Source organism: Meriones unguiculatus, chromosome 6 (assembly GCF_030254825.1).
Source record: "Meriones unguiculatus strain TT.TT164.6M chromosome 6, Bangor_MerUng_6.1, whole genome shotgun sequence".
NCBI classification, from domain to species: domain Eukaryota; kingdom Metazoa; phylum Chordata; class Mammalia; order Rodentia; family Muridae; genus Meriones; species Meriones unguiculatus.
The window spans coordinates 29,509,817-29,536,500 of NC_083354.1; the positions used below are offsets into that span (position 1 = coordinate 29,509,817).

Consider the following 26,684-nt stretch of genomic DNA (forward strand, 5'->3'; position numbering starts at 1 on the left):
TGTAGGGAAAATAAGGCTCAGGAAAGTGGTAAAGGAAACTGCTCATAGACATATGACTAGCACCTGAGGGAACCATGAGTTAGTCACAGACCTGGTATGCTGAATGATTGCAGCCTGCTGCAAGATTCCACATTTGTTCATTGTTTTCACAAATGGTCATGGCAGAGGCCTTGGACACTCAGGATACAAGGCTGAGAGCCAGTGCCTAAGGCACTAGACCACTAATGCAAGACCCAAAAGGAGTAAGGATTCTGAACTCCTGAACTCCATCAGACCAATGGTGCTCTTCAAGGGACAATCTAAATCTGCCTGATTGCCTCAGATGGCCAGGCAACAGTATGGAGGCAAATCTGAGGAGACAGTGGTATAACCAGGTTTTTTGATCAACTCCAAGGTCTGATATGGGATTCATCACACATCCAGTGCAGCTAAACATTCACATAAGAAAGTTCTCATCCATCCTGTACCTTGAAATACCATAAGCATGCCAAATGCTAAGCCCTGGAAGAGATGAGATTACACGTGGACTAGTGGTACTGGCATGGCTCATTGTCCTTCTGTCTCACTGGCCTTTCAACTTGAAGAGTTTTAACCTCTGTTGTTTCTAGGGAGTCAGACAGACTGGGAAGTCTGCCAACATAACTGAGAGGCTCCTACTGGAAGCCAAAGGTTCTTTGCTATTGCATTATGTGGAGGGAGAAAGTCATTACTTTCTCTCAGTTAAGGTAAGGAGGTATCATTATGGACACTAGTGACTATGGTCTTTTGAATCATCCTCTCATATGTATCTACATCCCAGAAGGACTGTCCACTGACTCTGTGGACATTCCACAGCCTGTGGTCATTGTTTGAATGATCAGAATCCCTGTGAACCATCCAAGTAGCTCTCCCTTTTTAGGCTCCTGGATGAAGGACTTGGTCTCTTTGTCCCTTTTCCACTTCTCAAGAAGAAAAGATTGAGAGCAAGAATGCCTCAGTGATCTCAACATTAACTAATTTGAGGATCACTCCTCTAACCAAAACTTTTGTAAAGACCCTGAGACCCTGTAGACAATGCACAAAACAGGTGTGTCTGAAAGAGTCTGTAGTCATTTCCTACCCCAGATCATCTGGCTAAGCCCAACATGCCTTACTAGATTTTTACAATGTGTTTTTTTACTGCAGCCATCACTGCTGATGTCAAGAGACATCAAGGTGTCTCTTGAACTCTGTGCAGAATTATATCTCACTAGACCACGATACATTCACGTAGCAATGTGTAAACAGGTCCCCAAGGGATCAGGTGAGAGTGCAAACTTCCACTGAGTAGCCTGTGGGACAGTCTATGTTTCTGATTGGCCCTCAGGTCTTGCCATCACTGAGCAGCAAAGGTCTGACAAGAATTCTCAAAGTCTAACATAAATACGAAGCACTCAGTCAGTTTATTAAGATGGCTCCTCCCCTGAGAGGGGCTGGACCCAGAAGCCTGTATGTTCAGCTAGATTCCAGGTGACAACGACACTGTTGCACCACAACGTCACCTGGAGTGACACTAGTTCCTGGCTTTGTCTGATTCATACTGCCCAGGTCTCGATGGAGGACACATGCACTTCAGAGACATGACATGCTTGGCATAAAGGAGAGCAGATACCAATTACAGCAGGATCCAGCTATATCGAAAATAGCTTTCAGGTATGTACATTGTCTGAAATTTGAGCTTGGGACACAAAAGACTTAACATTTTATCAGTCTCTTCTTTCCTGTCTGCCCCCTCACTAGGCTCAGATTACAATGTGTAGCTGTTCTGGTAAGCAGCTTCAAGCTCAAACCTTTGCAGCTCCATGATTCTATTCTGTGGCATTTGCCAATGGGAGGCATCACACAAAGGACATAGGACAAAGGAAAGGAAGGAAGCTGGGAGCCAGCATTGTGTTCTTCCTGTGTCTTTTTTGTGCATCTTGCTGTGGCTGAAGGCTTGAAAGAAAGAAAGATGGAGTGTGGCATGCATATGTATGTGTGTGTGTATACATATATATATATAATAGTGAAGGGGTGTCTATTAAATGAAAAAGAAACCTGTAATGAACAATGCCTACTCATTTATTTTCTTTGCTAGGTAGGTAATTGCATAGCTCAGACTGTGCCCTGCCCAAAGTTGCTCTGAGGGACTAGAGGCTAGACAGATCCTTGATAGGCAAATAGGTAAGAAAAAGGCTCACAATTAGATAATAAATAAAGCAAATTTCTGGCTTCTTCCTCACCCTTTCATTCCAATCCAATTCCCTCTCTTTCATTCTGTGTATGATCCCAGCCTATTTCACCCATTTACAACCACAACCTAACATTTTTTCTTCTGTCTTGTTAGTTTTTAAAATGTTCTAACACAATGGTTCTCAAAGTTCCTAATGCTACAACCCTTTATTACAGTTCCTCATGTTTTAGTGACCCCCAACCATAAAATTATTTTCATTGCTACTTCATATCTGTTATTTTGCTAGTAATATGAATTGTGATATAAATATCTGATATGTAGGATATCTGATATGCGACCCTGCAAAAAGGTTATTTGACCTCCAAAGGGCTCGTGACCCATAGGTAGAGAACAGCTGCTCCTAATGGATTATTTCTATGGGTTTACACACATATACTTCTGTCTTACTCACATCCACTTAAAGAATTCCCTTCCGAGTGATTGCTTTCTCACACTATTTGTCCAGGCTTCCTCATGCCTACCAACTAATGAGAGAAGAAGCCATATGACTGCCCCAAGTGAAGTTTGTCTGAACAGGGCAAGGCAGAAAGAGTGTATAGGGGGAATCCAAGTCTCAGATGGAGCTGCACAGCTGCTCAGTTAATCGCATTTTAGTCAAACCTCCAACTTGGGATTTTTAATCATTTAAATGTGCCTATTGAACACAGCATGTGAGAACAGTAAACAAGTAAGTAAATTATATTTTTGTATGCTAGGTAGTGATAAGTAAAGCAAGGAAGGGGCAACAAATCTTATTTTACATAATATGGTTAAAGACTACCTTACTGAGAAAATAGCATCTACTTAGAAATGAAGGAAGTGAGAGCAGGAGCTCAAGGACTACGCCTAAGGCGCACACAGCTTCAAGGTAAGACATTAAACAGGAACCAGCAGCAGAAACGCAGGTCTAGAAAGAACAAAAACAAGGGGAGTGAGCAAAGTAAAGACAACTCTTTCGAGTAACCATTATAGAGAGGAGTGAGACAATGGAACCTAGAGATGGAAGCAGCATCAAGAGAGAATTTCTTCTTTCGATGTTTGCTTGCTCGCTTAAGACAGAAGTGATACATGTGTGTGTGCTCATAGGAATCATCCATTAGGATCGTTGTAAAAACTAATGACATAAAAAAATGTTAAGTTGTGGTTGTAAGTGTGTGAGATAGGCTGGGATCTTGCACAAAATGAGAGGGAATTTTATAGTAAATAGAATTCATTTATGAAACAGAACTGAAGGCATGGTTAAACAATAAAGAGGGAAGGATAGAGAAGCTGAAAGTTTAGATCTTATTTTCTCAGTGAAATAGAAAGCAAGGTTGTCAGAGGTGATGTTGGAGAATATAGGAAAAGGCAGACATTTCCAAATAATTACCTGTGGACAGACATGCTGCTGATATACATTAAATATGGCTTTTAAATGGACCCATTAAATATGGCTCATCTATAGAGTTATACCACTGCATATGGTTGTATGATTTTTCCAAGTCTGTTCAACTTCATTAGTGTAGGGAATAGGATCTAACAAACTCTGAGATTTTTCTCATTGAACATGACAAGATCATAATGTATTTAGGAAATGGGTTTTATTGTCTGCTCATGGTTTTCAGGATGATGGATTAGAAATATATAGGGAGGTTGTGGAAATTTTGAATATCAGTGGCATTCAGGTCCACTGTGATGGACCTGATGAAAGTGATGAAGGCTTTTGTCATCAAATGTACTACAAAATATGGATAATGAAGAAAGTGATAGTCAGGGGCTAGGATTCTTGCAACAGAGATTATGAAATGCTGCAGATATTGGAAATAGAAAGATCTAGGAACTAACTGTAGCCAGACTTCTGGCTACTTTATTGAGTTCTTTTTCCTACCTTACTATGCCACCACTATCTCTTTCAAACCTCCCACCCAACACTAGGTAAGAGAGAAAGGTTAGAGGGGAAAGGAGAATCAATATCATTAGATTACTTCTAGCTGATTAGGGGCACCAAGTTCCTTGGGACAAATTTGATCTTTGTTGTCAGGACATTTCTATATATATATATATATATATAATTTTATTTTTTATTTTTATTAATCATAGTTTATTCACTTTGTATCCCAGCTGTAGCCCCTTCCCAGTCCCACTCTTCCTCATCTCCTCCCATGCCCCTCTCCACATCCACTGATAGGGGAGGTAAACCTCCCCTTCCCTCTGGCCCTAGCTTATCAGGTCTCATCAGAACTGGATGCATTGTCTTCCTCTGTGGGCTGGTAAGGCTGCCATGGACTACGTCTGTACAGTGGTTCTATGTTATCTCCATGCGTGGTCCTTGGTTGGAGTATCAGTCTCAGAAAAGATAACTGAGCCCAGATTTCTTGGTTCTGTTGCTCTCCTTGTAGAGCTCCTGTTCCTTCCATGTCTTTCTATCTCCCACTTCTTTCATAACATTCCCTGCACTTAGCCCAAAGTTTGGCTATGAATCTCAGCATCTGCTTTGATACCCTGCTGGGTAGAGTCTGTCAGAGGCTCTCTGTAGTAGGCTCCTGTCCTGTTTCCTGTTTTCTCCCTCTTCCAATGTCTGTCCCGTTTACCTTTCTGAGTGAAGATTGATCATCTTACCCAGGGTCCTCCTTCTTGCTTAAGTATACAGATTTTAGTATGTTTATCCTATATTATATGTCAGGATATTTCTAACCAGCAACCAACAATCTAGCAAACAGCAACAGCATTAGGAACAAATATCAGCCAGCAACAGGGGCAGCAGCAGCAGCAGCAGGCAGAGCAGCAGCAGTCACCTCTCTTGAGGCTCTGGCATTTCAATAGCCTCTGAAGTGTCCTCAGAATTTCAAATGTAAACTATCTTCAGCAGGCAAAATCACACCTCTACTAGAGCATGAGGCAAAACACAGTCAGTTGCTGCAGACAATCTGAAGCAGCTCCATATCCCACACCTGGAATTAAAAAAAAAAATGTTTTCATAATATTACTGTGTTTTTAAAGAAATAAAAATTCTCACTACAGCTAGTCATGAGGATGTTTGCAAAAAGGGAGTTAAAGGAATTCCTTGGCTAGGCACCAAAATAAACTTGAGCATTGGGGTAGACGTTAAACGATGGTTTTAAAACCTCTCATCCATGTACAGTCTTTTACATGGTAGCTCTGTACCTCTTTCTTGAGTGTAGCTTGGTTTTGTGAGTTTCTATGCTATTACAATGCAGAAGAAGTGATAGTTACATGTGAAATGTGCCTTCAGAGACTCTCAAACCAGCCTGAGGCCACCATGTAACAAGTTCCTGGGTGGGTTGATTCAGCACCCACAAAGAGTTAAGTTGAGGCACCCTACACATAGCAAAGCTCACAGAAGAACACCTCAAAAAGTGGGAAGGGGATCTGGAAACCAAAAATCTGTTTTGCCACTGAAAGGATGAAAGTTATAAGCAATTTAGGTGACCTAGGATGCCCACCAAGTTGTATCAGTCAACTTAAACAAAGAAGAGGAGCTGACCGGCCTACAACCTCAGGTATACATGTTCATGTATGCCTTTATCTGACCAGTCAGAACCAGTCAGCCAGAAGGGAGTCCCTACTGACCTTTGCCTCATATCAGTAGGATAAAGAAGAAGCCAGAAATTTGCTATATTTATTAGTTATCTATGAGCCCTTTTCATACCTGTTTGCCTGTCAAGACTTGTCTAGCTTCAAGTCCATCAGAGTAACTCAAGGCATAACACAGCCTGAGATCTACAATTACCTACCTAACAAAGTAGGCATTTATTGCTCCTTTAGTTCCCATATTAGGATGTATAAAAGCCTGATCTATTCAATCAGTAGGATCTGAGTAGTGAGCTGTTAAGAAATGTACATTGGCCTCTTCCTGAAGTGGAGAGCCCTGATTGGTAATGCTTGTCTGTTTCTATAGTGGCCAGTTCCAAGTTGCCCACAGGCTGTGTGGGGATGGGACATTCATACACAACTGACTGTTATGAGTCACAATAAGCATCTGGCATGGCTCTGGGCCTGGGTACCTCTTATCATCTCTTCCCAGACACTTCACAAATGAGTAGGCTGGGATACTACTACTGGAAGAGTCCAGGCTCTAGGACTATACGTGAGCACTGTGCAAGGGCCCTGGGGCAGACTTCTACAAGAAGCTATTCACAGGCCTGGGAGAGTCAATGGCAACATGGGCCTTCAGTTTCTCCTCCAGCCACAGCCTGGGTCATGTCTCCTTAGCATCAGTGTGCCCTGGAACTGCTCAAACCTGACAACTTAGGAAGAGCAGATAGAGCTGAGATGTAGAGAGATTTTTATTCAGAACATTGGTGTTCTGGCAAGAGATCACATCCAAAGATCTTCTAGGTCTGTGTGATCCGGAATACAAACATGCCTTTATTCCAGGAGAGAGAGGCAAGCACATCTGAGTTCAAGGCTAGCCTGGGATAGAGAAAGTTTCAGGTAAAGAAAAGCGTAGGTCCAGACATGGTGGTACATGCCTTTTATCCCAAACAATGAAGGTAAAGTTAATTTGTAAAAGAAGCATCCATGTTTAAAAGTGATGTCTAATTGGGTGGCAGAAAAGGTGACAAATCACAGAAGATATGACAGAATAGGATATGCCCAACTCTCATGAGAAGAGAGAGGAAAGGGAAGCCACTTAAGGGGCAATGCAGAGTGAGTAAAACTCTGCAGAAGAGTTTTACAGAGAGAGAGATTGAATGAGAGAACAAGCTAGACACAGGTGAAGACAAAACAAGCCAGAGAATGAGAAGAAGCTAGAAGATTAGAAAAGACTGCTGGAGTTAGTTTGAGGCCAAGCAGAGCAATTCAGGGATGGAGAGAAAAGACAGATTGAATCAGTCAGCTGGGAGAGGAGTTTGAGCCAGAACAGCTGAGTTGAATCAGCAAGCTCAGTGCTCAGAAATAACAAGAAAGGGTGAGCTTATTAAGCAGTAAGTCTCAGAGGCTGAAAATATTCTAGGTCTAGATTAGGTTGTATGGAAGCTAAAAGCTTGTAGGACTAGGCCTAGGTTAGACAACTGAAACAGGTGAATAGAAGTTCCTTTTACACTGAGGTACCTTCAGTACAGGCGGCTGTTGAACATGGCACCTGAGAGCGCTGAACTCAACCCGCCTTCACCTTGGCTAGAGTACCAAATGACTGGGCTCCTAAGGACCACTTTGACCCAGACAACATTGCTCCCCAACTTTTATTGACTCTGCCATAGAGCTATCAGCCTATCTAGAAGTCCCAGTTGCCAAGCTGAAGATCTGCCCTCTTCAGCACCAGCAGGAGCACCTCATGAAATGGATTAGCCTAAGCCAAACAACAACCAACCAACCTGGTACCTTGAGTTCAACCTATAAGGTGATGGATTATCCTACAAGGAATTTACTGTCTCAACTGTGTTAGAAAGGGGATGATTTCTTCATTACACAACATTCATGGCCCTGTCTATTAAATGACACATGTAATCCCATTTTTTTAGGCAATAATGACGAAAAGAAGGAAGGAAGGAAGGAAGGAAGGAAGGAAGGAAGGAAGGAAGGAAGAGAGGGAGGGAGGGAGGGAGGGAGGGAGGGAGGGAGGGAGGGAGGGAGGGAGGGAGGGAGGGAGGGAAGGAAGGAAGAGAGGGAGGGAGGGAGGGGAAAAAAAGCAAGGGAAAGAAACCTTTTGAAAAGGCCATTTGCCGCTCACTGAGAACTTCTATGAATTGAAATCCCTGAAGTTGTTAGGTTTATTACTCCTTGCCCAAACAGTCCCTTTTTCTAGAACCTAATGTTTCCAACTCCAGGAGTGGAGCCCGCACTTTGATTGGAAGTAGGAAAGTCCAATAGTTGCAGGGTTGGGTTTGAGCACCCTGGGTTTCAATGCCACCTCTCATGCTCACCATTCAATGTTCTGGGGCACAGTTCCAAACCTTCTGCTCTTCTAAAGTGTGAATAAAGTATAGATTAGAGAGGTTTTGAATACTAAGTACACTGCGTAAGCCCTTGGGCAGGGGGTCACTTAGGAATTCTTAGTTTGCAGAGTGGGGTAAAATCCCCTTTTTGTGTTCTTACATACTCACAGGTGCAAATATTGAGTAAATTATTTACATGGTTATTTTTTTTTTCTGTGACTGTTTTAGATTACTGGGTTAATGTAAGGGATATGGCTACCCCTTTTCACCATTTAGACTTCAGGGTTTGGTAAACTCTAGGCACTAGTAAATAGTTCAGTTCATTGAAGAAATGTAACCAATTCCTGTCTTTTTTTTTTTCCAGAGCCATATGTGTTTAATAGCCATATGGTTTATAAGCCATTGTCTCTGACCTGTAGAAGAGCTTACAATGGAGATTTCAGCTGTTACAGAGCCCTACTACAACATAGTCACTGAGAATGACTACATTCCCGGAATCTTATGTGTGAGCATGGATGTGCGAGCATTTGGAATATCAGTGCTGACTCCCCTCTACTCCCTGGTGTTCATCATTGGCGTGATAGGCAATGTCCTGGTGGTTCTGGTGCTCACGCAGCACAAGAGGCTTCGAAGCATGACCAGCATTTACCTGTTTAACCTGGCGGTCTCTGACCTGGTCTTCCTCTTCACATTACCTTTCTGGATTGACTATATCATAAAAGGAGACTGGATTTTTGGTGATGCCATGTGTAAGTTCCTTTCTGGATTTTATTACCTGGGCTTGTATAGTGACATGTTTTTTATCACCCTACTTACAGTTGATAGGTACCTAGCTGTTGTCCATGCTGTGTTCGCCCTGCGGGCCCGGACTGTCACTTTTGGCATCATCACCAGCATCATCACCTGGGTCCTGGCCATCTTGGCTTCAATTCCTTGTCTGTATTTTTTTAAGGCCCAGTTGGAATTCACTTACCATACCTGCAGAGCAGTTTTACCCAAGGAGAGCCTGAAACATTTTTTGAGGTTTCAGGCTCTAACAATGAACATCCTTGGGCTAATTTTGCCTCTGTTGGCCATGATCATCTGCTACACAAGGATCATCAATGTTCTACACAGAAGACCCAATAAGAAGAAGGCCAAAGCTATGCGTCTGATTTTTGTTATTACACTTCTGTTTTTCCTTCTATGGACCCCCTACTATCTGGCTGCATTTGTTTCTGCTTTTGAAGACTTCCTATTCACCAGCGGGTGTGAGAGAAGCCAACAACTGGACCTAGCCTTGATGGTAACAGAGGCAATTGCCTATACCCACTGCTGTGTCAACCCAGTCATTTACGTCTTTGTGGGTGAGCGGTTCCGGAAGTACCTCAGGCAGCTGTTTCAGAGGCATACAGCTGTACCCCTGGCAAAATGGCTGCCCTTCCTCTCTGTAGACCGAACACAGAGGGCCAGTGTCATGTCTCCATCCACAGGGGAGAATGATCTCTCAGCTGGCCTCTAATTTGGAGCTCTAGATTCCAACAAAGGCCCAGGAAAGAGTGAAAAGATAGCATGCCTCTTTAAGACAGATACTGAGGATTCATAGATCAGAAGGACCCTGCAGGTAGCTTAGATACAGCTCTTCAATGTTTGCAATGATCTTCTTCCTGTCAGAAAGGGAAAGTATGAACAAATTGGGACATTCCAGAGACTGGGACAATAGTTCTGGGGAAGGGCTTATGACAACAAGAAGTAGGGTTTGTGGTCATTAGCCCTGGCAAACAAAAGTGAACACCACTCCCAATGATTATGGAACCAGTTGTTCCACCACACCACCGATGTAGGGCCTAGGCTCTTGGAAACCCTGGAACTCAAGGTCAAAGTATTTGAGACACTGCTTTGTCATTTGAGTAGGGAAGTCTTTAAAGAGAATTTTATATTCATTAAAACCAAAGATTTCTGGCAAATAGATAGGGAAGGATATTCACCTGTTTATATTCTTCTACCTAAGGGAACATGCCTCTAGTATAATATATATAATATAATCATATAATATAATAATATATACTACATATATTTATTATATTACATTAACCTCCTCCATGCCACCTTTTAAATCCTGCAGGTTCTATGTATCTAATCTGGAGAAATACTTCCTAGTGATTTGTCTTTGCTTAACAGCAGGGCCAATATGTGTGCTGTGAAAAACACTCTGGAAAAAGTTTACCATGCTCGACCATGGAACTTGGTTCATATGGTATTCCTATTTTCAGTGGTTTCCACCTGCTTACCTTAGGAGACCTTACTTGGTTTGATAACTCCATTTACTAATTTTTATTTCATGCTGGAAAAGAGATAGACTTATTTTTTAATGCTTTATTCATTATAAATGACTTCTATCACTGTGATATCTACTTATTTCATTTGTCTTACACTATGTTGAATAAAAATACATAATTTTGATGTAATAAATTTTATCTTTTTTATTTTGCTTCTGCTAGTTAAATGTTGTTTAAAGGCTTCAGGGGCTTATCTTTACTAATTTGTTCTATATTTTCTTCCATTGCTGTAATATTTTATTTCTTTTTATATCTTTAATCTGACATGTAACTATGACATGTTACTCAGCTTCTCAGAGATTAATTATTCCAATATTTGCAGTGTAGATGATAGTGGCATTTGCCTTATGGGATTGTCATGAAGAATAACTGACAGTGCACACAAAGTGCCAATATGTCTGTCACAGTGTCATGTAAGTGACTATATAGTTAAAATAAGTGTATTTAGTTATAATGTTTATGTAAGTCATAAAATATGTGAAGGTGCAGCAAAAAACTCAGAAAGATTATTCTAATAATTAAACTTCAGAAATACCAACCAGAAAGAAGAATTTGTATTTTTTCACAATTGGATGGCAGTGTCAGCAAGGGCATTAAGAAACCCTAATGTAGGCTGATTTTGTTTCTTTCTCTGTTGTGTTTCAATGTTGTGCAACTTTGTACCTCTGCGTGCTCTGAAATTACCCAATATTTATTTCTAGTATTTTCACTTCCCATTCTCACTTTCTAGAGCTGACTGTCTAAAAAGAGCTGGTAGACTGTTCTGTGCCACGTCTGGATACTATCTTCCTTAAAAGCATTGCTCAGGATGTACCCTGTGCCTTGGTATATCTCCATAATCAGGACCACTAGCTGAATGACATAATAAGCAACACACTAGCTAGAATGACACACCACCTGTCTTGTCCACATGGAGTAGCTCGGTCCTACATTTCTTTGGGCAAATAAATATACTTTACCATGTGTATTAGTGACTTTATCATTATTATGACAGAATAGCCCCCCAAAAAGAAACCTAAGAGAGGAAGGTTCATTTGGTTCAGAGTTTGAAGTCCGAGTTCTTCATGATAAGCATGTGAGGTGACTGGTCATAATGCATCCAAATAAGCAAATAAAAGAATGATAATTTTCCAGCTTCCTTCTCCTTTATATTTAGCCTTGATCCTCAGCCTATGAAATAGGTCTGACTCTAAATTTCACCAGGTGGAAAGACTAGACAGCACAAGCTTTATCAAAATGACAACCTTGGGCCCTAAAGTCTCATATTCAACTAATCATACACAGTGCACTTTGCAGAAGTCTCCAGCATCTTAACGAATAGGAAACTGTAAGTGTAAAGATGTTTTTCATCTTCTCAGTCTATAAACCTGTACCTTAGAAACCTTATCTTATGGTTTCATTTACTAAATAAAAGTTCTGTGAGTAAAGGCAATTGCTATATAAACCTGAGTTGAACTTCAGAATTAATGGTTGAAGGATAGAACAAACTCCTGATTAAAAAAAAAAAAACTAATACCACACTTTCCACACTGATGATAAGGAATGAATATCACGAGTTTAAAACTCATCTGAGCTATATAACAAAACTCTGTTGCAAAAATGTTTTTTAAAAACACACTTAAACGTGATTCTTCCCCTCTCTTGAGCAGCCATCTCACTCTAGTGTATATCCTACTGTCCTGTTATACGTCTGTCCTTCTCTGTGTTTAAGTCTGTATGCCATGAGCATGCTATGTCAAGAACAGAAAGACATACCCGTGTTCCTCTACAATGTCAAAATTTATTGAATAAGAAATAAAGTTACAAGTCGTATCAGTTTGTTGACTGTAATTTGTCAAGTAATCCCAATATTGCTTTGATGGCTGATAGTTATCAATAATAGACTCATTTACCAATAACGTGTTCTCATATGTGTATAGTTACTTGTATGTTTTTATATGCATGTGTGCATACAAATATGTGGAGGCTAGAAGACAGCCTCAGCATCCTCAGATACCATCCACCATGTTTTTAACTGTTTTACTTTCTGTATGTGAATGACGTGGGCCTGGGGCCACGGAGACCGGAAGAGAATAAAGCATTGCTAGAAACTAGGTTTACAGCTGGTTGTAAGCTGAGAACTGCAGTCTGGTATTCTAGAAGAGCAGCAAATGTGTCTAACCACTGAGCTATCTTTTAGCCTCGGCCCTGTGTTTTGAGACAGGGTCTCTTGTTGGCCTGGAGTTCACTAAGCTAAGCTGGCTGTGAGCCACAGGGATCTATCTATCCCCTCCTCTCCAGCACTAGCATCACAACTCATGTCAACATGCCCAGCTTCTTAAGGATCCTATCCTTATGCTTGCAAGGTAAGCGCTTTACCAACTGAGCTCTCACGCCAGCATTTTAATTAACATGAGCTTTCAGATCACAAATCAATACTTTACATAACAGTATAAACATATGCTGGTGACATATTTGCAAAGAAAATGTTAAAGAGGCTTCAGAGTTCAAAGAAGCTATTCTGAAATGTGAGGTAGAGAACTAACACAGGAAAAGTCTATCAGGACCAGATTAAAAAGTCTTCACTGCTGAGGAAGCCCCACCACAGTGCTTAGAGGGTTAGTGGCTTTGTCTCCTTTTGTGTAGCATTCTATGCCTGCCATGGCTTTAATCTTCTTCTAAGCATTACATCTCCAGAATTCTTTCTTTTTTAAAATATTTTTAAAATTTTTATATGTTTATTTACTGTACATTCGGAGGATACCCCTTCCTCCCCTCCTCCCAGTCTACACTACTTCCCCTTTTTCCTCCCTTTCCCTTCAGAAAAGGGAAGCCCTCCCACCCCCCACCCCCCACCCCCATTAATCTTCCCCAGCACATCAAGTCACATCAGGACTGTGCACATCTTCATCCCCTGAGGCCAGGCACTGCCAGGGGTAAGTGACCCAAAAGCAGGCAATAGAGTCCATGTCAGAAACAGTCCCCCTCTCCACTCACCCGGTACTCCATATGAAGATCAAGCCGTCAATTGGCCACATGTGTGCAAGAGGCCTAGGTCCAGATCATGCCTGCTCCTTAGTTGATGTCTCAGTCTCTGACAGTTCCCATTGAAATGGGTTAGTTGTCTCTGTTGGTATTCTTGTGAGTTTCCTATCTGTGAGTTTCCTATCTTTAGCACAATTGGGAATTGGGCCAATTGTTGTTTTTTTGTTGTTGTTTATTTTAATTTACTTTCAGTAAGTAAAAATGTTTTGGAAATTACTTTTAAAATTAAAGTTACCTTAACAAAAAAGTATTGGTTTTTTGTTTGTTTGTTTGTTTTGTTTTGTTTTTACCATTATTTCTGAATTCAATTCTTGCAATTACTTTGAACATTTGTTTTAATTGGGAACCACCATTGAGGAATAAAATGCATTATTATATTATAAAAGAGTTTGCAAATCAGTAACTGAGTTGTAAAATTGTCACTAAACTCTAATTTATTGTTTCCTATCTAAAATAAAATATGCAAATATTATATAATATTAATGTAATAAGAACAAATATGTTTCCTTTTATTCTCAATATTCCTTTTCATTTTAAACACCAAACATATTTTAGTTAAAAGCTAAGAATATAGCTTATTTGATTAACATGTAAATTTAATTAATTCTTGCTTCAACTCTTAGCTAGAATGTTTAGAAGAAGAAAAAAATAGAGGCATATTGCTACTTTCAAATTTAGCTCTTAATATATATACTCAAAATTCCATTTATTTTCTCATTTTCTTATTAGTCTGTATTCCATATTTTGTTTATATAAGTAACCAATCACTATTTGCCAGCAAACCAGGAGGCATAAACTTATTACCTATTTATACCAATAAGAATTGGCATATGAGAACATACCACATCATATCAAAAACACCAGACACATGAGCTTATCAACCACAGTTAGAAGGAATCTCCTTACCTTGTAAAATAAGACAAGGAACACCCCAAGACTGACAAGGGGCAAGCATGCTGACTGGTTACCTAGTCATTCATCCTGAGCCTGCTCCAAAAACTTGCCACAGTGAAGGACCCTAACCCTGATTCTGTTCTGACTTCCAATTCGAGTTTAGTGACACTCAGCCCACTTCAGACCGAACCCTGATTGGCTTGCCATCCAGACCTCCATTGGATATCTGTCTAGTCTCAGGTTCTTGGTCACCAGAGCAGTGGGCAAGATGGAGTCCATCTAATGGAGTAGGCCTTAAATTAAATCAGATCTTGGTTTGTTACTCCCGTGAGCTTTGTGCCATTATTGCACAATTGTATCTTGTAGGAAAGTCACCACTGCAGATCGAAGGGTTTGTAAGAGTGGCTTTTTTGTTGATGTTTTTGTTTTTGTTCTTGTTCTTGCCTTTCTCCTTTGGTAGCATACAGAGTGCCTTCCAGTACCATGAACATAGTCCATATGGGTGAAGGCTCTAGGTAGACATCAGCCATCTTCAGTTGTTGTGTGGGTATTGTCTTCAGCAATAAGGCCTTAATGACAGTTTGTGCAGAGCAACCAATAGCCTTGGCAATAGACTGGGTTAATTGGAAGTTCCTATATGACCCCTTTGGTCAAAAACTCAATTATATTTAAACCTTTCCAGGTACTGGAAGCTTCATTTAGTGACAAGAAATCTACAGCTGGGATTCTGTCTTCCCATTATTTGGTGCATTCATTTAGATCACCTTTATATGTGTATATTTTTAGGAAGCTTCTACTGTATTAGGTTTCTGTATGATCCCTCACATAGCCCTTAGTCTTTGCTGTCCCTCCTCATCTTCTCCCATCAATTTCCTTTTTCCTTTCCTTCCACATTTGATCTTCCCATACCATCCCAATCCTCATCCATCCATAAATATCTATTCTATTTTCCCTTCCTAGTGAACTACATCTCTCCCCACAGTTCCTTACTCTATATGTATGTAACCTCTATGCTTATATGGATTGTAGCTTGCTTATCAATGGTTTAACAGCTAAATCCATATAAGTGAATATATACCATATCTATCTTTGTGGATCTGGGTTACCTCACTCAGGATAATTTTTTTCTAGCTTCATTCATTTGCCAACAAATTTAAATTTGTTTAATCACTGAGTAATATTCCATTGTGTAAATTTACCACATTTTCTTTGTCCATTCGTCTGTTGAAGGACATCTACGTTGTTTCTAATTTCTAGGTATTATGAATAGAGCAGCAGTGAACATGGTTGAGCAAGTGTCTCTGTAGTACAATGTAGAGTCCTTTAGGTATATGCCCCAAGAGTGGCACAGCTGGCTCTTTAGGTCGATTGATTCCCAGCTTCCTGAGAAACCACCACTCTGATTCTATTGTGGCTGTATAATTTGCACTTCCACCAGCAATGGATGAGTGTTCCTCTTACTCACATCCTCACCAACATGAGCTTTTATTTGTTATCGATCTCAGCCATTCTAACTGGAATTAAATGGAATTTCAAAGTAGTTTTTAGTTGCATTTCCCTGTTGGTTAAGGATGGCTAAAGGAATATTCCTTTAAGTGCTTCTTAGCCATTTGAGTTTCCCCTTTTGGGAATTCTGTTTACATCTGTATCCCATTTTTAAACTGGGTTATTTGTTTTCTTGATGCCTTGTTTTTTAAATTCTTCATTATATTTTGAATAATAGCCTTCTATAGGATGTGTTGTTAGCAAAATTCTTTTCCCATCTTGTAGCCTGCTGCTTTGAACAAATGATGGTGTCCTTTGCTGTATAGAAGGTTTTCAGTTTCATGAGGTCCCATTTGCTAATCATTGTTCTTAGTCCCTGTGCTATCTATGTTCTGTTTAGAAAGTTTTTTCCTGTGCCAATGAGTTTGACCTATTTCCCACTTTTCTATCAGATTCAGTATATCTGGTCTAATGTTGAGATTTTTGATATGTTTGAAGTTGACTTTTATACAAGGTGATAAGTATGACTCTATTTGCATTCTTCCACATGCAGCCATCCAGTTTGACCAGTATCATTTGTTGATGCTGTCTTTCTTTTCTGGTGTTTATTTCTTGTTTCTTTATTATTGTGCCAGATCCTCTGATGTTCTTCATGTGCTCTCGCACCTCATGCTCCTGCCATCGGTCTAAATGGACAGTGTTCTCATTTGACAGGGTGGGACTTAAGACTCAGAGAGGTGTAAGGACCTGCTGGGCCTTAAACTTTGACCGTGCTTGGCAAGTGCATATATAAATCAAGAGTATCAAGAATGAAAGGGGAAAATGAATAAAGTGTAATTAATAAAAAATAGATAACAATAAATAGTATTTTTATTAAAAAAAAAAAAAAGAATGGAAGGGGAGTCTACAGCCAAATCACCCTGAACATAACCAGTGGCTTTTTTTTTTTTTTTTTGAGTGATTTCTTTCTTTGTTTTTTGAAACAAAGTCTCTATGTGATCCTGGCTGTCTGGAACTCACTTTGTAGACAAGGCTATCCTGGAACTTACAGAGATCCTCCTGCCTCTGCTTCTTTAGTGCTGAGATTACAAACATGAACCATCAGAAAAAAAGGGGGAATGGTGTATATTTGCACTCTCATGTCATATATCCTTGAGAGAAAACCCATTCTTTGAGGTTTGATGGGGAAGGGATTTGGGAGCAGAGGAGAGGTATAGGGAGCAGTTAGAGTATAAATAGAAATAACATAGGTTTAGAACCCCAAAGAGAAGTGGAGGCCTAGCTATGTCTTCATTCAGCAGCCAGATGATTTTGAGGAACAGGACATAGAGTTCTGGTTGAGACCTTTCCATTTGCAACCTTTAAAAGGGGAGGAAGGGAGGCTCCTCATTGACCACAAGAATTCTATGACTAGCCCCACATTTACACACCCACACTTAACACATTCAATTGTTCCATGAGTCCTGGGAACAGCTCACTGTCACTCACACAGTCCAACTCAGCTGCACCCTACCCCACCCTACACAGTCCTTGTGAGGCAGCGCCCTCTGAGAAGACTGGAGCCTTACTGGAACTGTAGCAGAGAGGACTGAGAAAACACCTTTAATGAACTTGCACCCCAGGAATTGGCCACTGGTAAGCATTGTAGTGCTTCATAGGCAGCCAACCATATAAAAAGAAGAACTTCACACCCTTCTTGTCATTCTGAAAGACTGTAAAACCAAAGTTGAATCTCCATCATCTTACAGGAAGCCAAGAACTTCCTACTTGTTTGGGACATTGAACCTTGAATTCATAAAGACTCTCAAAGGCCAAGAAACAAAGTCTGTGCGGACAAAGTCCTCTGGAAACAGAGTAAGTGATGATTGTCTTGTCTATGCTGTCAGCCACTGTGAAGGGCAATCTTAAGGTCATGGGTGCATCTCAGGGATCCTCAACAGTAGACAATGCTTTGAGAACCAGACAGATCCTATGTAGCCTATTGCTGCCTCTGTAGAGCAGTTAATACTTGAAAAAATGCTGAGGATGCTGAACATCTTCCTAAGGTTGGATCTTCAGGAATAAAACTTTTTTCTAGAAAGTGATCTTAAGAAATTTGTTGTTGATGATTAATTATGAAAGTAAACTAGTATAAAGAGACAAGAAATGCCTTTCATAGAAAACTATTTTTAAAGATATTCTTGCCAAATTTCCCAAAGGCCAACAAAATATGGCATTTTAAGAAATAGTAGCAAGAATATATGCTAGCCAGAAAAATTACTGCAAATTACAAAAATGACAAAATTCTGAACCAATTTCTTAAGATTAGAACTAAAATCACAAATCCAGGATAACTACTGTCTTGGAGGAGGTAGAAAGTCACTCTCTAGAGGTAGCAGATGGACAGATGGAATCTTGGGCTACAGCTGTTGTATTAACATGATGTAGATTGGTTTTATGCTGAAGAGAGATGGGCATGACTGATACTAGTAAATGTCTATTCTGCCGTTTCTTCCATGGGTTGGAGAGAGATGGGACAGCTACAGAATTTCAAAAAACAAGAAACTCTGAGATTCTCATAGCCAGTTTTTCTCTGCACAACAATCAACAAAAACTCTGAAGTTCCTAAACCAGTGAGACTATGAACTGCTAAAGAATATGTAGCAATGGCTTCATATTAGGATGTATGACAGCTCTGGGCTATTCATTCAAGAAGGCCTAGGTAGTGAGCTGTTAAAAAATGCACAAAACTGGCCTCTTCCTGAAGTGGAGAGCCCTGATTGGTAATGCTTGTCTGTTTCTATGGTGGCCAGTTCCAAGTTGCCCACAGGCTGTGTGGGGATGGGACATTCATACACAACTGACTGTTATGAGTCACAATAAGCATCTGGCATGGCTCTGGGCCTGGGTACCTCTTATCATCTCTTCCCAGACACTTCACAAATGAGTAGGCTGGGATACTACTACTGGAAGAGTCCAGGCTCTAGGACTATACGTGAGCACTGTGCAAGGGCCCTGGGGCAGACTTCTACAAGAAGCTATTCACAGGCCTGGGAGAGTCAATGGCAACATGGGCCTTCAGTTTCTCCTCCAGCCACAGCCTGGGTCATGTCTCCTTAGCATCAGTGTGCCCTGGAACTGCTCAAACCTGACAACTTAGGAGCACAGATAGAACTGAGGTGCCTCAGTAGGCAGGTGGCTGTTGAACATGGCATTTGACAGTGATGAACTCAACCCACTTTCACCTTGGCTAGAATGCCAGATGACTGGACTCTTAATGACCACTTTGTCCCAGATGACATTGCTCCCCCACTTTTATTGACTCTGCATAGAGCTGTCAGCCTATTAGAAGTCCCAGTTGCCAAGCTGAAGATCTGCCCTCTTCAGCACCAGCAGGAACAGTAGAAAGCACAAATCCCTGCTCAGTCATTCCTGATTGCCAGCTGAGTTTCCCCAGTAAGAACTGATACGCAAGACATGAAGGAGTGACTACGGGGACAGAGCTGATAGAAAATGACGAAGCCTCTCTGGCCACTTCAACAGAATAGTTTTCCCTTTCTTCCCTGTGCTCTAATGTCCAAAGACCACTGCACAGGTAAATTTTGTGATCAGGAAACATTCACTAAGAACCCAAAAAGAGAGAGCAGTAGAAGCCCAGGGTTTTCTCAGGGATGACGAAGCAGGTGCAGCATGCTTTAACTCTAAGTATTTGGATCAAATGCTAAAACTCTGATCAATAACAACATACTGAAATTTAACTTTATTTCACAATTTTTCAGGTTTTGTTTCACATGTGCCACCTCTGCATACTTAGAGAATATGGGAGACATTTCAGCACATATGTACACTGTGTAATGGTCAGCCAGAGTAGTGGGAAGTGAACCCTGAATACCTCAAATTCTGTTTTAGCCATTTTGAAATATTCAGGCATGTCTTATCAACTATAGTCACTTTGCTGTGCTATAGAGCATGAGAATAGTCCTGGTGTCCAGATTCAGGCCTGTCTTGTTAACTGTCTGCTCTCCATCCTTCTTCCAAACTCTCCTCAGACTCTGTAACCACTACTTGGCTTTCTAGTTCTATGAGACCAGCTTTCCAGAGATTTCATACTATGATTCACATGGAAGAACTGCCATGGGCAATCAAGAAAAGTCATTTTCAATGCTCCCTATGAAGAAATCTAATAAGGAAAAGAGGTGTATAGACATTATGGTCAGAACATCTGGTAATGGCAGGCATTAGAGCAGGATCACTACATGACAACCAAGTCCTTGATAGTCACTGTCTGGGCCAGAGGGATATTTTTTACATTGCTTCATAGCATCTTCGCAAGTTAAACATTCATTCAACTCCCCTGTTCCAGATGAGTAACTTAGGCTCAAAGAAGCAGATTAATTCACCCAAAGTCACACAGCTAGTATGTTACAACAAAGCCCATACTCTCCTTTTTGGAGTATCTCAAAGCTAACTTGAAATATTCAAAGGGTGTACAATCATAAATGGTGTGGAAAAAGTTCTTCAGTGCCAACCATCTATTGGGTTCTTTGTTTATCTCAAGGTAATCCTGATTTTAAAAGGGAGAAGGTGAGTAACTCAGAGCTCATTTAAACAAAATATCAGCTTCCATCTAGCTCCTCTATGGTATGTTTTGGATCCAGGCATCTCTTCCTCCCTGAGCCATTTTCCATTTCTGTCTCTAGGTCATGACCTCCTTCTAGCCTTCTCATGGTGCTCACAGAGGGCTACTGAGTTAACTGTAAAGCCTCTTATACCATATAAAGGCCATGTAATATGGATCAGCCTAAGCCAAACAAACAACCTGATACCTTGAGTCTCAAACTATAGTGATGGTTTGTTCTATTAGGAATTTGCTATGTCAGCAGTGCTGATCTTGGAATACAATAATCTTTGCATTAAATAACATCTATTATCCAATTGCCAACTGAAAACAGCATCTTTTAGCCTCTTGGAAAACAATAAAAAATAATAAGTTGTCATATCTATGAAGTTTTTGTTCTTATCCAGGACAGTCCTTCTTCCCAGAGCTTTTGTGGAGACTCCTTTGGCACAGCCAGCACTCTGATTAGAGGCAGGAGAATCCAATGATTTCAGGGCTAGATTGAACAACACATTAATGGGTTGCTATTTTAGCTTCATTCTTGTGCCACATTTAAGTAACCTGGAGCAATCTGTATCTCTGTGTCATCACTTCTAAAGTCTTGCACCACACTGCAGTATCCTGTGGCAATGTGCACTTCTGTTTCATCACTTCTAGATGGGAACAAATGCCCCCTTAATGAGGCTGAACACTAAGTCCAAACTCAGCTGTTTTGGGTCACCTTGAAATCTTTAGTTAGAACAGTGAGATAATATCTCCTTTTGTTTGATCCACTGAACTTTTTACAAATCACTCTTGAAATAATTGAATAAATTATATACACACTCATTTGTTTGTTTTGTGCCCCTCTTAGACTACAATGTCCACCTGAGTAGAAAATTCAAGGGTCCCTTGTCCTCCATTTCATTCCTAGGATTTGGTAATCACTAAGCATCAATCATCAGTTATTGGTTGAAAAAATGTAACCATTGTCTTGTCTTTGTTGTCCAGAACCCTCTATTTTAATAGAAACATAAATACAGAAGCCATTGTTCCTGACCAGTTCCTGATCAAAAAGATGGAGATTTCAGCTACCACAGAAACCTACCTTGCAACCACAGAATACGACTATGGAGACTCCACCCCATGCAAAAAGGCTGCTGTAAGAGCCTTTGGGGCTGGACTATTGCCCCCACTGTACTCCCTGGTGTTCATCATTGGCGTGATAGGCAATGTCCTGGTGGTTCTGGTGCTCACGCAGCATAGGAGGCTTCAGAGCATGACCAGCATCTACCTGTTGAACCTGGCGATCTCTGATCTGGTTTTCCTTTCCACTTTGCCTTTCTGGATTGACTACAAACTGAAAGACAACTGGATTTTCGGTGATGCCATGTGTAAGCTCCTCTCTGGGTTTTATTACCTGGGCTTGTACAGTGAGATCTTCTTTATCATCCTGCTGACGATTGACAGGTACTTAGCTATTGTCCATGCAGTGTTCGCCCTGCGGGCCCGGACTGTCACTTTTGGCATCATCACCAGTATTATCACCTGGGTCCTAGCCATCTTAGCTTCTATTCCTGGCCTATACTTTTTCAAAGCCCAGTGGGAGTTCACTCACCATACCTGCAGCCCTCATTTCCCTTATGAGAGCCTGAAGCGGTGGAAGCAGTTTCAAGCTCTGAAGCTGAACTTCCTTGGGCTAATTTTGCCTCTGTTAGTCATGATCATCTGCTATTCGGGGATCATCACCATTTTGCTCAAACGACCTAGTGAGAAGAAGGCCAAAGCCGTGCGTCTGATATTTGCTATTACACTTCTATTCTTCCTCCTCTGGACACCTTACAATCTGACTGTATTTGTTTCTGCTTTTCAAGATGTTCTTTTCACCAATCAGTGTGAGCAGAGCAAGCAGCTGGACCTGGCCATGCAGGTGACTGAAGTAATTGCCTACACCCACTGCTGTGTCAACCCAATTATTTATGTCTTTGTGGGTGAGCGGTTCCGGAAGTACCTCAAGCAGCTGTTTCAAAGGCATGTGGCTCTACCCCTGGCAAAGCGGCTGCCCTTCCTCTCTGTGGACCAACTAGAAAGGGCCAGTTCCATGACTCCATCCACAGGAGAACATGAGCTCTCTGCTGGCTTCTGATTCAGAGCCCTTCCTTAGTGTCAACCAAAGTCTAAGAGAGAGAGAGTGAGGAGATAACGTATAGCTCTCCAAGACAGATACTGACAGCTGTCACAGTGAGGATTCACAATCTTGTAGAATCAGAGAGAAGCAGCTTAGGTATAAGTTGCCTCTTTAATGTTTTCCTTGAACATCTCTGTTGGAAAGGAGAAGAATGAACAAAGGGGACATTCTGGAGACTGGGATAATGGGTACCAATGAATGGCTTGGTCCCAACAAGAGTTAGGATCTGTGGCCATTAATGTTAACAAAGCCACAAGTTTTACTGAACCCCATTCTTTTTTTTTTCTTTTCTTCTTTCTTTCTTTTTTTTATTTTTATTTTTCATAACAAGGTTTCTCTGTATAGCCTTGGCTGTCCTGGACTCCCTTTGTAGAGCAGGCTACTGAACCCCACCCTAATGATGCAATGTTCTGAGAAAATTTTAAGGTATTGTAATAAAAAGAATTTGCATACTTGCATATTGACATGTATTGTAAAGCATAAGATGTTACAGCAAAAAATTCAAACTGTAACAAAATTAAGTTTATTTATTCAGTTATTTTAATGAATTAGCAAAGATACAAATAGATCACAGAATAAATGCAACAGCATTGATAAAAAAATACTGATCACAAGGTAATAACCAGAAATTTATAAGTTCTTTTGGCTGCTAAAAGTGAAGAAATATTGTTTCATTTTATTAATGAAAATACATAGTATAAGTCCCAATGTGGAAAAAAAACAATTAATGCAATATTTCTGGAAATTTTGAAATTTTGAAATTAATTCAAAAAGTTTAAGATTATTAAAAAACTAAATAGTCCACTTTAGGGTAATATTAACAAATGCTAGTAAAATGGCATATAGTTTAATAATTTCAAAAATATTAAATATCTTTCAATATGGTATATGATACAAACAAATATTTTTTTTAAATTGTATTGATCTGAAAATATATTCATAATATTATTAAATCAGAATAGAAAATTAAAAGAATGGCAAAATGGTTCAGCTGGTAAAGGCAAGTTTAATAACCTGTGTTCAATTGTAAGAACCCACGTGGTGAAAAAAATAAAATAAAATAAAATAAAAAATAAAAAGAACCCACATGGTGAAAGGAGAGAACTGGCTCTCGCAAATAGTCCTCTGATCTCCATATGTGTACACATAGGTAGACATGCACACAAATAAATTAATGTAAAAAATGTAGTATTCTTTTGGTCCATATTTTACATATGAAAAGAACAAAATAAAAAGGGTGCATCAATCCATTTTTCTCTGCTATAGTAATGTCTCCAAGGCCAGTACTATTTAAGAATAAAGGTTTACTTAGCTTGACACTTTGAAAACTCAGCATGGCGTCCACCTCTGCTAGTTCCCACAGAGCTCCATCAATACATCACCACATAGGACAGACTTCATGACCAGGGTACAGGTGAGAAGGCAAAAAGCACATGAGTGGCAGGAAGCCGAGAGCTAAAAAAAGCCTGTCTTTTCTGAGGACCACCCAGGGTCCACTGAGAATGATTAGTCCCTTCCAAGAGTAATATCCGTGATAACATAATCACCTCTCTCTTAGCTTGGTGATGTTAAAGATCTCACCAACCATACACGAGAATCAAATCACCAGCATGAGTCTATGAAAGCAACTCCAAACCATATCAAAGAGAAGACACCCAGTGGTTATAGGTGTGGCAGGGTTTGATCCAACAGATGAGTAATTGTGTATGTAAGCTACCAATGGATCTGAGACATGCTTCTATCCTCTCAATATAGCATGGCAGCTGTGGCTTCACTTTCTTCTAAATTTCATATTAAATACCTACTTTGGGGGCTGGAGAGATGGCTTGGCAGTTAAAATTCTTTCTGCTCTTGCAGAGGATCAAAGCTTTGTTCTCAACATCCACATCAGGTAGCTCACAACCACCTGTAACTCTAATTCCAAAGAATTGAAACCCTCCTCTACTGCCTTAATGCACATGGTACACAGATAGACAATGTATAATTTATTTGAATTTAAATAAATAAATAGATATTCTTGCCAATGCTAATTTGGAACTGCACAGAAAAAAACTCTGGGGAGTGTAGTTCCAATTGAATTATATTAATAGCCAAAGTAATGCTTATTTTCTTCTGTTCAGTTTTCAATACTGTCCAGCTTTCAACACAGCAATATCATAAGGAAAACCACTCTTTGAGAACAGAAAAAAAAAGAAGTGAAGAATGAAAGGAAAGAAAGATGAAAGGAGAATGTTGAGGAAAGAGGGAAGAGTTGAAATGACAAACGTGTTTCTTAAAAGAAAACACAACACAATCATTCCAAGTTGAGGGTTTGATATGAGCAAATCCCAGAAGCATGTCACCCTTGGGTTATGGCACAAAGTTTGGCATAATCATCACAGTGTGTAGAGAAGCCAGGGTGCTAGGGAATGGAGGGGGAATGGGTCGAATAGCTTGATCATTAGCCAAGCGGGAAGTCATTCCAGGTTGACTCACTTCACACATTGAACGCAAGCTTTAAGACAGGGGTTTACAATCAAAGCCTAAAGTTGGCGTTTTGACATCTCCAAGGCTTACTTACCAAAAGGGTAATTAAAACAACAGCAGTTACAAATACTTTTAACAACGGTCTTGTCAATTAATGACAGGATCTCCAACAAGATTGCCCCTCCAGACTCCTCCCACTGTGCACAATTCTCCCAGTTCCCTGACCCTGCCTCTTCCCATTTTGTAACAATGTATTTAAAGCTACGCATGCCCATAGCTGCACGTCCATGCCAATAGCTATTTATTAAACACATCTGCCTTAGGCCTGTAAAGGAAGCTTAGGTTCATTCTTATGAGTCCGTGTCACACACCTGTGGCTTCAGTGTCCTGCGTTGCTCTGATGCCTTTAGGAAGCAGCACTTGATATCATCTGAATGCCTGTGAAGGCAAGGATTTTGCAAGGGTTTTGTTTTGTTTTTGTTTTGACATTTTCTTAATTTTATATTTGATTCCTGCCAGGGGAAAAATAAGGAAGGTCAAATGTCTTATCGCTACCTGAAATTAAATGTGATAGATGAAACTAAACACATGCACAGAAAAGCTGCAGAGTCCATGGCTGTATAAAAATTAAGGGAGATCTAGAAATCTCCAAGAGCTCCATCTTTATTTGCAGCAGGAGTAGATAAACTGCTTCTTCCTTTCTGTGCATGTCTCATTCATTAAGAGGAAAAAGAAACAACCCTAAGGATGTTAGCCAAGCAGATTAATACATATCTAGAGGCAGGATGAAGCAGTTCAAAGCTAACAACATGGCCTTTTCCACCTCCATGAGCTGGTTTCCAGTAGTAGTTTGTAACTGACTATGTTTGGAGTGTTTGCACCAGAGAGACTGACAATGCTACAAATCAAGATCATTTTCAGAATGATGGTTTCTTACCAGTGTCACATTATTTTATAATATGATCATTGAATGAAGTATTAACCTACTATCAGTAATAACATAGAGAATCATTTCATAATAGCACGCACAAAGATGAACTTGGATCTCACATCATACACAAGAATTAACGCAAAATGAGTAAGGCTTTTGCTTGCTGTTGAGACCCTTTTCCTCCTGCTGGGTTGCCTAGTACAGTCTTGATACGAAAGTTTGTGCCTAGTCCTATTTTAACCTGTTATGTCAAGTTCAGTTGATATCTCTGGGAGGCCAGCTTTTTCTAAGAAAAATGGAAAGAGAAATAGATCTGGGGGAGAGAGGAGACGTGGGGGACTAGGAGAAGTGGAGGGATGGGAAACTGTGTTTGGGATGTAATGGATTATAGAAGAATTTTTTTTAAAAGTCATAGATGGCTTAAATATAAAAGCTAAACAATGAAACTTTTAGAAGAAATCATTCCGGTAAATTTCCAGGACTTTAGGCTAGACAAAGATTACACGGTGTGCGTACAGGTTCAGGTAGGAGAAGGTGTGTGTACGTGCACATGCATAGAAAGCAAAGGACAACCTCAGGTGTCATTTCTCAGGAGCCATGGACTTTATTTAGAGATCAGATCTCTGCTTGGTGTGGAATTTGCAAATTAGGCCAATGAGTCCCTGGAATTACAAGTGCATGCCCCTACACCTA

General features: G+C 40.3%; 2 protein-coding genes across 3 annotated transcripts; both read left to right on the forward strand.

The window, feature by feature from the left end:
* Positions 1-8,539: 8,539 nt before the first annotated feature.
* LOC110554125 (C-C chemokine receptor 1-like protein 1) lies at positions 8,540-10,093 on the forward strand. Its single transcript, XM_021646539.2, has one exon. The coding sequence runs from the start codon at positions 8,540-8,542 to the stop codon at positions 9,608-9,610; it is 1,071 nt and encodes a 356-aa protein (XP_021502214.1). The 3' UTR covers positions 9,611-10,093.
* Positions 10,094-13,305: 3,212 nt separating this feature from the next.
* On the forward strand, positions 13,306-23,052 carry LOC110554126 (C-C chemokine receptor type 1). Of its 2 annotated transcripts, none has more exons than XM_060384981.1 (3): positions 13,306-13,342; positions 17,579-17,684; positions 21,418-23,052. In XM_060384981.1, exon 3 carries the CDS (start codon positions 21,485-21,487, stop codon positions 22,550-22,552), a length of 1,068 nt encoding a protein of 355 aa, XP_060240964.1. In that variant the 5' UTR covers positions 13,306-13,342; positions 17,579-17,684; positions 21,418-21,484; the 3' UTR covers positions 22,553-23,052. The 2 variants fall into 2 exon arrangements, with proteins under 2 accessions (XP_060240964.1, XP_021502215.1); XM_021646540.2 differs by lacking the exon at positions 13,306-13,342 and adding an exon at positions 17,067-17,465.
* The last annotated feature ends 3,632 nt before the right edge of the window (positions 23,053-26,684 follow it).

Excerpts from the sequence above, each read along its gene's own strand:
- LOC110554125 (XM_021646539.2), top strand. The coding sequence starts at position 8,540 with ATGGAGATTTCAGCTGTTACAGAGCCCTACTACAACATAGTCACTGAG.
- LOC110554126 (XM_060384981.1), top strand. The coding sequence starts at position 21,485 with ATGGAGATTTCAGCTACCACAGAAACCTACCTTGCAACCACAGAATAC.